The following is a 12,047-nucleotide window of genomic DNA, read 5'->3' as shown; positions in this document are numbered from 1 at the left end:
CTGGTCATTAAGTCTAATAATAGGTGCCACTTTATGGTCTGTACAGATCACTTTACTATAGTTATCTGCTTATCACCACAGGCAGGATTAGAAGACAGAGTAGATAGATAGTTATAGATATTAGATACAAAAAAGAAATGAAAGCGGCACCGCAGAAAAAAAAAGGTAGATGGTGTGCCAGCGGCTATGAAGACAATCCTCTATCCAAAGATAACATATAGTAGAAATTCCAGAACACTCCCATAGGTCGTAGTTAAAAAATATGTTCTATAATCACCAACGCGACGTTTTAGTCCTCACACTGGGACTTTTCAGTATCACTGCTTGAAAAAAGTCCCAGTGTAAAGGACTGAAACGCTGCGTTGGTTATTAAAGAACACATTTTTTAACTACGACCTATGAGTGTCGTGGAATTTCTACTATATAGATAGATGGATATGGTAGGAGATAGATAGATATCCATCATCACCCCTATACACAAGAGCGGAGACAGGTACGACCCAGCCAACTATAGAGGGATATGCGTCAACAGCAACCTGGGAAAACTCCTCAGCAGTATCCTGAAAATTAGGATCCTCAGCTTCCCTACCCAGCAGAAGCCAAGCAGGCTTCATGCCAAACCACCGCACCACGGACCACATCTACACCCTGCAGAGCCTCATCCAAAACCATGTCCAAAATACAAAGCATGGAATGAGCAAACCTTATTGCGGATGCAAGAAAGGGGGACATGGTGTCATGAACCCTAAGCTTGCATGTGCAATTACTTATGTATCGGATTACACACCTGGGTTATAGATGCAAGTTGGTGCAGTCTACGATCCTCGAGAAGTGGAAAAAGGATTTGATTAGAGAGTCGGACAACTGTTGGCACGAGATACCTGTTAAAAGAAAAGAAGCGGTTACTTGCTGCTCATTCAAGCAAAGCGCAGTGAAGAACCTCCATCCCCCCCCACCCTTTTAGATGTCACGGTGTTTGTATGGGGTAATAGTCGCTAAACGAGCGGACTATGTATTTATTTTATTAATTGTTATTGATAAAGCGGTAAGTTCTTTGGCAAGTTAATGGTACACATTAATGAATTTTGGATTATATTAGTTTATGGTAACATAAAACACCGTGGCCAAATATTACCAACAAGCAATAAAATAATTTAATGTTGAAAAACGTGTTTTGGCGTTATTTAACTTTTAAGGTATTTATATATGAGTAAATATGACACCAAGATCTATACCTGCTTTGTGGACTTTAAGAAGGCCTTTGACTCTGTGGCACCGGGCCTATTCTTGAAACTTCTCGAAAGCGGAATAGGAGGAAAAACATATGATGTCATCAGAAGTTCCTACACTGAGGGAGGAGAACAGCTTATTTCCAGCAGAGCCGAGGCGTCAGACAGGGCTGCAGCCTCAGCATCTATATCAAAGCATTATCTATATCAAAGAGCTGGTGGCGGCACTGGAGTCCTCCTCAGCACCTTGTCTCACCCTCCATGACACAGAGGTGAAATTTCTCCTTTATGCAGATGATCTTCTGCTACTATCACCAACTGAGAAAGGTCTCCAAGATGAATATTCTGGAGAAGTTCAGTAACACTTGGGCACTGCCCATCAATCCAAAGAAAACCAACATCATTGTGTTCCTCCCTTCCTGCTAAACTGTCCACTTTCAGAAACTGACACCTACACCTACCTGGACCTAGAAATCGGCCAATCAGGGAGTTTTAAGAAAGACATGAAAACACTGAAAGACAAGGCGAGCAAAACCTTCTCTGCCATCAGAAGGCATCTGTATCATCTTAAGGCACCAGTGACCGTCTGGCTTAAAATCCTTGACACCATCATCGCCCCAATCCTCCTGTATGGCAGCAAAGACTGGGGCCCAGACATATACCCAGACTGGGCAAAGTGGGACTCTGGGCCAACAGAACTATTCCACCTAGAACTCTGCAAATGCCTTCTCCAGGTCCACAGGAGCACCTCAAACAGCGCCTGTCGAGCAGAACTGGGCAGATTCCCACTCTACTTTGCTGTCCAGAAGAGGGCGCTATCATTCAGAGCCCATTTGCATAGCAGCAGTCCCAGCTTCTACCATCACAAAGCCTTGCAACACCAATAAGCCCCAGAAAAACAAAGCACCCCGCAACAAGTCACCCAAACCCATCCTGCCCAAGCCACCAACCAATATAGCCTGACAAACGGGGAAATCCAGAGGACAATACACAAAAGCAAAGAAGAGTATATTAGCGTCTGGATGAATGACATACGAACATCACAGAAGCTGAAAGTATACCAGAGCCTGCAGAGGGAGTACAAACTGGCCCCATATCTGGAGAAACTCCCCAATCCAAGAGACCGACAGATCCTGAGCCGCTACAGACTGAGCGCCCACAGCCTGCTCGAATCTGGGCATCACCGACAGAGGTACAAGTCCAGGGAGAGCAGACTGTGCCAGCAGTGCGACCAGGAGGCCGTGGAGGATGAGGCTGATTTCCTGCTGTGGTGCCCCAAATACTCAGCAGTGAGGGAGACTCGCTTCAGGAGACTGTCTGATCTCTGCCCAGACTTCACTTCCACGGAGGAGTTAGAGAGACTCTCCATACTGCTGGGGGAAGAGGAGAACACAGCGGCGACAGCAGCACAATATATTACTGCCTGCCATAGACTGAGAGGAGCCTGATATACCATGGACTCCTATACCCCCACCCTGTATATGTCCCCATCCCTCAACCCTACCGAATTATTTCCCACTTGCCTTGGCAATGGTAAAATGTATTTAGTCCTGCCAATAAAGCTTATTTGATTTGATAGATAGATAGACATAGATATATAATAGATATGAGATAGATATCAGAGAGATATGAGGTAGATAGATAGATAGATACCGTAGATATAACACAGGATCCACCATTCTTAATAGATTAAGTGACCTCTGCACAGGGCACACAGCATGCCTAGAAAACTCTCCCAAAGAAGTCGGTGAGGTCCATTGTGTCTATGGCCTTGGTGGCTGATGTAAAGCAGATCTCTTAACGACTCAGGCAAGATGGCCGCCTCCATAATCCTGTTCAGGAAATAGATTTTTAAAAAATCTGCAATTAGAAAAACAAATCAGATTAGAAAAAAGATGTGTCGCTATCTGGTTTTAACTGGCAGAAAAATATTTTTTTGTGACACATTTCCTTATAAGATAAATTTGATTAAAAGGCTTAGTAAAATATGTCATAGGGTCAGTGTGGCCAGTATTATGGGGTCTACAAAGCTTGTCACTCACTGGTAGTATAGAGCTCATTAACTAATTTATTAATTTGATGGGGGGTTACAGTAGATAAGTGGGTGCTCCCTAACTGCTGGGATAGTAATGAAGTTAAATCAAGGACAGAGGGGAGGCCTGTTACAGCCTGTATTATGCTCCAGAGCTGTATTCGCCATTCTACTGCTGGAGTCATCGAGGGTCAGTTAGCGCTCTTTCACACTTGCGTTGTCCGGATCCGTCATGTACTCCATTTGCCGGAATTACACGCCGGATCCGGAAAAACGCAAGTGAACTGAAAGCATTTGAAGACGGATCCGTCTTAAAAATGCGTTCAGTGTTACTATGGCAGCCAGGACGCTATTGAAGTCCTGGTTGCCATAGTAGTAGTGGGGAGCGGGGGAGCGGTATACTTACCGTCCGTGCGGCTCCCGGGGCGCTCCAGAATGACGTCAGAGCGCCCCATGCGCATGGATGACGTGTTCCATGTGACCACGTGATCCATGCGCGTGGGGCGCCCTGACGTCACTCTGAAGCGCCCCGGGAGCCGCACGGACGGTAATTATACTGCTCCCCACTACACTTTACCATGGCTGCCAGGACTTTAGCGTCCCGGCAGCCATGGTAACCATTCAGAAAAAGCTAAACGTCGGATCCGGCAATGCACCGAAACGGCGTTTAGCTTAAGGCCGGATCCGGATTAATGCCTTTCAATGGGCATTAATTCCGGATCCGGCCTTGCGGCAAGTGTTCAGGATTTTTGGCCGGAGCAAAAAGCGCAGCATGCTGCGGTATTTTCTCCGGCCAAAAAACGTTCTGGTCCGGAACTGAAGACATCCTGATGCATCCTGAACGGATTTCTCTCCATTCAGAATGCATTAGGATAAAACTGATCAGGATTCTTCCGGCATAGAGCCCCGACGACGGAACTCTATGCCGGAAGACAAGAACGCAGGTGTGAAAGAGCCCTTATCCAGGACCAGTGTTTTCCATCTTTGATACCCCTAGCGCTGCTGGATGATGCACCTAATCTATGACAAGGCGCAGGTGCACTCACTATTCTGCTGGTGTACTTGTACATGCGTTACATTACTTATCCTGTACTGATCGTGAGTTACATCCTGTATTATACTCCAGAGCTGCAGTCACTATTCTGCTGGTGCAGTCACTGTGTACATACATTACTTATCCTGTACTGATCCTGAGTTACATCCTGTATTATACTCCAGAGCTGCACTCACTATTCTGCTGGTGCAGTCACTGTGTACATACATTACTTATCCTGTACTGATCCTGAGTTACATCCTGTATTATACTCCAGAGCTGCACTCACTATTCTGCTGGTGCAGTCACTGTGTACATACATACATTACTTATCCTGTACTGATCCTGAGTTACATCCTGTATTATACTCCAGAGCTGCACTCACAATTCCAGAGCTGTATATGGCACGTGTGTGTTTCTGCTCCCTATAGTACTTGTGACTCTGGATTGTATATAGTATTGGGTGGACTTTGTGGGGCCCCTGTATGTAGGTCACTCGTGATGAGAGTCCTTTTACCAAGTCCTTATGGGACTTTCTGTAAATTGCTTGTATGGGGCAGTAATACTGATGTGGACCCGGTGCCTCCAGCAATGATGGCAGCCACAACCTACAAGTGCTCGGTGTCCTCGGATGTGCTGCCGGGTGTAATGTACGTCTTCCATCTTTCTTTGACCTTTGTCGGTGTCCACTATCTGAAGGTGATTCTCCTATAGCACAACCTATAGACTGCTGACACGAGCCACCTACCACCACCTTCCTTTCGTTCGCGTGATTTTCTGGTGCCCTTCATCGGAGTCCTTGTCACAAGATATTGAATCAAGCGTAGGACGCATTCCCCATGGATGCCTCCTCCGGGCTATAGTCACGGCACGTATATGTGAAATGCATTTCCATAGATGCTAAAAGCCGTGTTCACTGAGAGGTCGTCACCTGGTCCCACCCATTAGTAGAATCCCAGGTTCACTCTCGGTACACGACTCGCGCAGCAAGATCATGTTAAGTGAGATTTCAAGATTTTTGCAGCGTGACCCCGACTTCACGTATGTTCGGGGGCGTTGGGCGGTCTTTGTGTATTTATAGTGCCATCCACTGCTTATGGTGAGAACCTGTTAAGGGCTCTTCACTAATTTCCATTATCACCAGGCCGTATGCACACGAACGTATTTACTGTGCACGTTTCACCAATTTTCCTTCCTTCTATGGTGCAGACGTAATCTGCAGCGCTGTACACAGGGTCCCCAATGGGCGCACATCTCGGATATGGACACTCATTTCTCCATTCACCTCTATGGCGCTTACTCGCTTATTTTCAGGACAAAGTAAATAGAGCTGCGCATGCGCTGCCACCTCGCCATTCACTGGGGTCACAAGACAGGTCCCTGTTTTTGAGAGAGGTGGGAGATGAGTGAATCGATTCATCTCATCAAGCAGGGCTCTGCACCTGTGAAGGGGTATCCCCAAAACTAAGCATTTTCTCCCCGCCTCTTGACTGACCAGTACGAACATCTGCTCCCAGTAACGTCACAAGGGCGGAGGCTTTGCTTGCGCTGCTAGAGCACCTGGGAGTGTAGTTGCGCTTGCGCAGTCGCCGCTCCAGTAGTGGAAGTAGAGCCTCTGGGCTTACACCGCTTTCTGGGAGCTCCAGCGCAGGTGCAAGATTGTCAGGGCCAGCCGAGATGTCCGGCCCTGTCAATCAAGAGGTGGGGGAGCATCCTTGACTTTTGGGGACACCTCTTTGCAAGTGCAGAGTCCTGCTTGATGAGATGAATCAAATCGTATTAATCGATTAGCTCAACTCTAACCTGCGCCTATTGGACATGCATAGGTTAGACACTGCTGTGTAAGGTTTACTCTTTCAGAACTTCTATAGAGAGAACCGCGCAAGCGCTACCACCTCTCCATTCACTGCGGCCATGAGACAAGTCCCTGTGTTTGAGATTGGCGGGTCCTGCACCTATCAGACATAACCCCTTGGATATCTCCTAAATATCTGCATGGACCTACCCCTTTTAAGGCACCTTGACTACTATAATTTGAATGGCGCTTGCACAGGCAGTATCCTCATGCCTGTGAGAGGATGGCTGTAAAACACAAACATAGTCCCAAGGAACTCCTACCCCATTAAAGGGGTTGTCCAGGATTACGGAAACATGGCTTTTTTATTTCAAAAACCGCACCACACACTGGCTGTAAGTAGTTTGCAGGTCAGTTTAATTTTCTTTATTTGTGAAATCCTGAAATAAAAAATAAATAAAAAATCTAAACATTTTTGGTCATAAAAAAGTTTCCCGCTATATGTAGTCATGGCACATGGAGAATCAATAGTTAATCAGTAGATGCCCAAGCACTGCTGCCGAAAACGATGGGACGACTCTGTGTTTAGTTTACCTGGAATAGGGCCGCGTCGCAGTACCTGACTTGGCCTCTGGGAGTGCTGTTTCATGTGGTTTTCAGCCCCACCCCTTACCACCGAGAAAGAAATCAGACCTAGATCCTGCCTAGAAATTGTTCTTCGTCATCCTTGGATACATACTTATTTTTGGGTTTGAGTAAAATGTGTGGTAAGCCCTGAACTTTTTTTGGGGAAGAAAATGAATTGCCAAATACCAAACAATAATGTAATAATAAAATGCCACATCCTAATCTTATAATGCCCATTATGCTGCCATATAGTGCCCAAATATCAGTGCCGTACAGTGCATACCGAGAGTAGTGAACAGAGGGGGATGAAAGGTGGTGGGGGTCCCAGGGGCACTCGCGTTGCTATAAATCAGCCCATCTGGTATGGATCAATATCTATTGATGACCAGTCATTATTACCTGCACTAAACAAAATTAACCGGATAAGTCATGTCCTGCTGTCAGCACATAACTAATACCAGTTAGTGCACATTATACTGGTTATTCGGTTAGAGATGGGATCAATCAATGTAACCTTATGTAAAAATATCTCTGCTACGTAATATATCAGCCAGTTAAAGGGGCAGTGCAAGATTGGAAAAAACATGGCTGTTTTTTTTTTTTCCAGAAACACTGCCACCGTGGGTGGTGTCTGGTATTGCAGCTCAGCTCTTATGGAGAGAAGAGTGCTGAGCTGTAATACCTGACACGGCCTGTGCTCTTTTGGGAAGAAAAACTCAATTTTTTTTCTAATCATGGACATCCCCTTTAAGCAGAGGAAAGTGGTTGCTTGATTTCCCCCCATGGACTACATATTTTGTTCAGTTCATGTCAGGAGAGAATGAGCAGAATACAAATGTTGTGAGGCTACTTTCACACTTGCAGCAGAGTGATCCGGCAAGCCGTTCCTGCCTTCCGGATCCGTCAAAACGTATGCCAACTGATGGCATTTGTCAGACGGATCAGGATCCTGATCTGACTTAGGGCTCTTTCACACCTGCGTTCTTTTCTTCCGGCATAGAGTTCCGTCGTCGGGGCTCTATGCCAGAAGAATCCTGATCAGGATTATCCCCATGCATTCTGAATGGAGTGAAATCCGTTCAGGATGCATCAGGATGTCTTCAGTTCCGGACTGGAACGTTTTTTGACCGGAGAAAATACCGCAGCATGCTGCGCTTTTTGCTCCGGCCAAAAATCCTGAAGACTTGCCGCAAGGCCGGATCCGGAATGAATGCCCATTGAAAGGCATAGATCCGGATCCGGCCTTAAGCTAAACGTCGTTTCGGCGCATTGCCGGATCCGACGTTTAGCTTTTTCTGAATGGTTACCATGGCTGCCGGGACGCTGAAGTCCTGTTTGCCATGGTAAAGTGTAGTGGGGAGCGGGGGAGCAGTATACTTACCATCCGTGCGGCTCCCGGGGCGCTGCAGAGTGACGTCAGGGCGCCCCACGCGCATGGATGACGTGATCGCATGGCATGTCATCCATGCGCATGGGGCGCTCTGACGTCACTCTGAAGCACCCCGGGAGCCGCACGGACTGTAAGTATACTGCTCCCCCGCTCCTACTATGGCAACCAGGACTTTAATAGCGTCCTGGCTGCCATAGTAACACTAAACGCATTTTGAAGACTGATCCGTCTTCAAATGCTTTCAGTTCACTTGCGGTGTTACGGATCCGGCGGGCACTTCCGGCAAATGGAGTACACGACGGATCCGGACAACGCAAATGTGAAAGAGGCCTTACAAATGCATTGAAATGCCGGATCAGTCTTTCCGGTGTCATCCAGAAAAGCGGATCCGGCATTTTTTTTTTGCCGGATCGAGCATTCTGGCAAGTGTTCCGGATTTTTGGCCGAAGATAAAACCGTAGCATGCTGTGGTTTTATCTTTTGCCTGATCAGTCAAAAAGACCTGAACTGAAGACATCCTGATTCAAACTGAACGGATTACTCTCTATTCAGAATGCACAGGGATATAACTGATCAGTTCTTTTCCAGTATAGAGCCCCTGTGACGGAACTCAATACCGGAAAAGAAAAACGCTAGTGTGAAAGTACCCTTAGCCGGGCTACAGTGTCATTATTTAGAGGGGGCAGGGAAGCCATATTGATTTTTCACCCAAAAAAAAAAGCCACATGGCCAAGCAGAGCATTTTTGCTAATTAAAGTATATTAGTAATTGGCTTTAAACCACTCTCTATACATTAAGTCAAAGTAACACCAAAGTGGAGATACACTTTAAATGGTCCAATCGGGTCTGAATATCGCAAACATGGAATTGAATAGGTGAAGAATGTCACAGCTTAAAAAATAATCGGATAGTTCGGTTTATTTTTAATATTAAGAATTCACAGCCTAAAGGGAAACCTTTTTAAAGGAGTTCAATTTCAGCCCCGACTCCAGTTAAAGTGTACCCATCACCATCATTTAATTTTGCATATATCGTTAGTACGTGTGACTATATGAAAATTTGTAATATATCTCAACAAGGAATAGTGAAGTCTTCCTCGCCATCCTCCTGTCTCCCAGAAACCTCCTCAGGCACCAAAGAATCCAGCTAGTGTAAATCTGTAAATACAGTAGAAGATGGAGGAGGGGGATGCAGCTGCAGTATCTCTTCATTAGTGTGTTTTGAGTCTTACGTAATTGTGACAAAGTTGAGTTAAATGTTGTCACCCATCAAATGACTTCAAAATGAGCTAAAAATGTCAAAAGAAAAAACTGTATTCTTTAAACCTGTGTCATGCCCCACCCCTTCAGGCCTTTCACCAGACATAACACAGTATTTCTGTTTATTGGGATTTTTTTGAGTTGCGGAGGAAGTAATCCTGTAATAATTATATATATATTTTTTCTTCTTCTCTTACAGTTTCTAGTGAAGATCTACACTCCAGCTTATATTTTATCAATGCATCTCTGCAAGAGGTAGTATTTGCTAGCACCACGGGGGCCTTGGTACCCTGCCCTGCAGAAGGAGTCCCCCGTGTGACGCTCAGATGGTACCTAGCAACGGGCGAGGAGATCTACGATGTCCCTGGGATCCGCCACGTCCACCTTAATGGCACTCTCCAAATTTTCCCCTTCCCACCTTCAAGCTTTAATAACTTAATCCACGATAATACTTATTATTGCACAGCTGAAAACCCTTCAGGGAAAATCAGGAGTCAGGATGTCCACATTAAGGCCGGTGAGTAGAAAAAAAAAATAATAATAAAAACATCCAATTTTTATTTTTTACAGATATCATATCATATGTTTGGAATTTGACTGTAATTTTCAGTCTGTATAGAATTTTTTTAAAATATGTATTTTAGGTATTTTTGATTTTAGAAAGTTCCTTGGGGGCGGTCATATTGGAGACTTGCACTTCTGTCCTGTGTTATCGATTTTATATATAGACCAGGGATGGCCAACCTGCGGCTCTCCAGCTGTTGCAAAACTACAATTCACAGCATGCCCACCCTGCCTACAGCTATCAGCCTACAGCAGGGCATGTTGGGAGTTGTAGTTTTACAACATCTGGAGAGCCGCAGGTTGGCCATCCCTGGTATAGACAGTGCAGCTGGGTGAGCATGAATGGCAGTCAATTGACAAACGTCAGTCTCAAGGAGTGCGGCTTCTGCCAAGGGTTGATGGGGATTTGTGCGTACAGAGTTACTCTCCTGTCTTATCTACGCCTACCGCAGTACAATAGAGCTATTATTAACTTGTCCAACCTCTAATAATAATGAGATGACTCTGCTCATTCTTGCCCAGTCTATACAGCAAAGCTGCAGAAAACCAGGAAGTGTCAATCTATTGTGTCAGCTCTAATGGCTACAAAAAGTTATTTTATTTCACATGCAAATCAGAAGTTCGGTGCACCGAGGATGGGCCCTAGTCACTCTGTGCACCCTTGCTCCTCTCGCTTCCTCTGCCAACCCCTCGCTCTCCTTCTTGATTGGCAAGGCCAGGCAAGATAACTGTGAAGGAACTTGGCCCTGCCAATCAACAAAGAGAGTAAGGAACTGGCAAAAGAAGCAGTAGGAGCAAGTGTGCACAGAGTGGCTTTAGCCCGCCCTCAGTGCACTTAATTGCTCACCTGCATTGTGTCTGCGTTAGAAGTGAATTTACTGGTGATAGATTCCTTTTAATGGGGTTGTTCAGAATCAACCAAAAAACTGCCAGTGGGGGGAAAGCCTTAAAATAGAAAAAAGCATTAATTGGAAAATTCCCTGCTGCTGCTGCACCACCACTGCTCTTGATTTGGAAGCCGATCTATGTTTACTGTGCTGTTGGACTGAAGTCAAGCCAATACATGTAACTGCTGCAGCCAGTCAGTGGCTTCAGCAGCAGAGATTACATGTGTTGACTTGATGCTAGTCCTGCAGCACAGCAAAGAACCGGCAGGGCGGACCAGAGAAGCGGTGCTGAAGTGGTAGGTGATCTAATAGGCTAAGCATTTTTTTTTTAATATAATTTTATAGCATCGCATAAATAATTTTTTATTATTATTATCATTCATTTGTGGCTGATTCTGTGGTTTTCTGTGGATAATTAAAAAAAAGTGGTAGGAAATATTAAATTACAAAAAAGAATGATTAATTACTTCTATGAATCTCCTGCCACTGCCATTCCACTGCTGCTTCACTTCCTGCCCTGGTATAAAACGCCAGAAAATCCAGGAACTGCACAGTTTGGGAGATCAGTGGAGGTGAGTAATGCTTCTTTTTAGGGTACTTTCACACTTGCGGCAGTGTGATCCGGCGGGCAGTTCCATCGTCAGAACTGCCCGCCGGATCCGCCGATCTGCCGCTGACTGAAAGCATTTGTGAGACGGATCCGGATACGGATCCGTCTCACAAATGCATTGCAAGGACGGATCCGTCTCTCCGCTTGTCATGCGGACAGACGGATCCGTCTTGTATATTTCTTTTCACATTTTTACCGGTCTGCGCATGCGCAGGCCGGAAGGACTGATCCGGCATTCCGGTATTTTGAATGCCAGATCCGGCACTAATACATTCCTATGGGAAAAAATGCCGGATCCGGCATTCAGGCATGTCTTCAGTTTTTTTCGCCGGAGATAAAACCGTAACGGTTTTATCTTTTTCCTGATCAGTTAAAACTACTGAACTGAAGACATCCTGATGCAAACTGAACGAATTTCTCTCCATTCAGAATGCATGGGGATATGCCTGATCAGTTCTTTTCCGGTATAGAGCTCCTGTGACGGAACTCAATGCCGGAAAAGAAAAACACTAGTGTGAAAGTATCCTTATTTTTGACATTTTCTTTGTTCTTTTTTATTTATTTATTTTTTATGCGCCTCAGAAAACCCCTTTAAGGGTGGGTTCACATCTGCGTTCTGGA

General features: G+C 45.4%; 1 protein-coding gene across 1 annotated transcript in view; it reads left to right on the top strand.

The window, feature by feature from the left end:
* The window catches only part of LOC122932841 (Down syndrome cell adhesion molecule homolog), a 406,234-nt gene that overhangs the window by 59,846 nt on the left and 334,341 nt on the right, over nucleotides 1-12,047 (top strand). Inside the window, 1 exon segment of the mRNA XM_044287480.1 lies at nucleotides 9,565-9,882. Coding sequence (XP_044143415.1) covers nucleotides 9,565-9,882 — 318 coding nt within the window.

The sequence above is a fragment of the Bufo gargarizans genome, chromosome 3, assembly GCF_014858855.1.
Source record: "Bufo gargarizans isolate SCDJY-AF-19 chromosome 3, ASM1485885v1, whole genome shotgun sequence".
In the NCBI taxonomy this organism is placed as follows: Eukaryota; Metazoa; Chordata; class Amphibia; order Anura; family Bufonidae; genus Bufo; species Bufo gargarizans.
The sequence above is the reverse complement of the archived record's forward strand: the minus strand, read 5'-3'. Positions and strand labels throughout refer to the sequence as shown.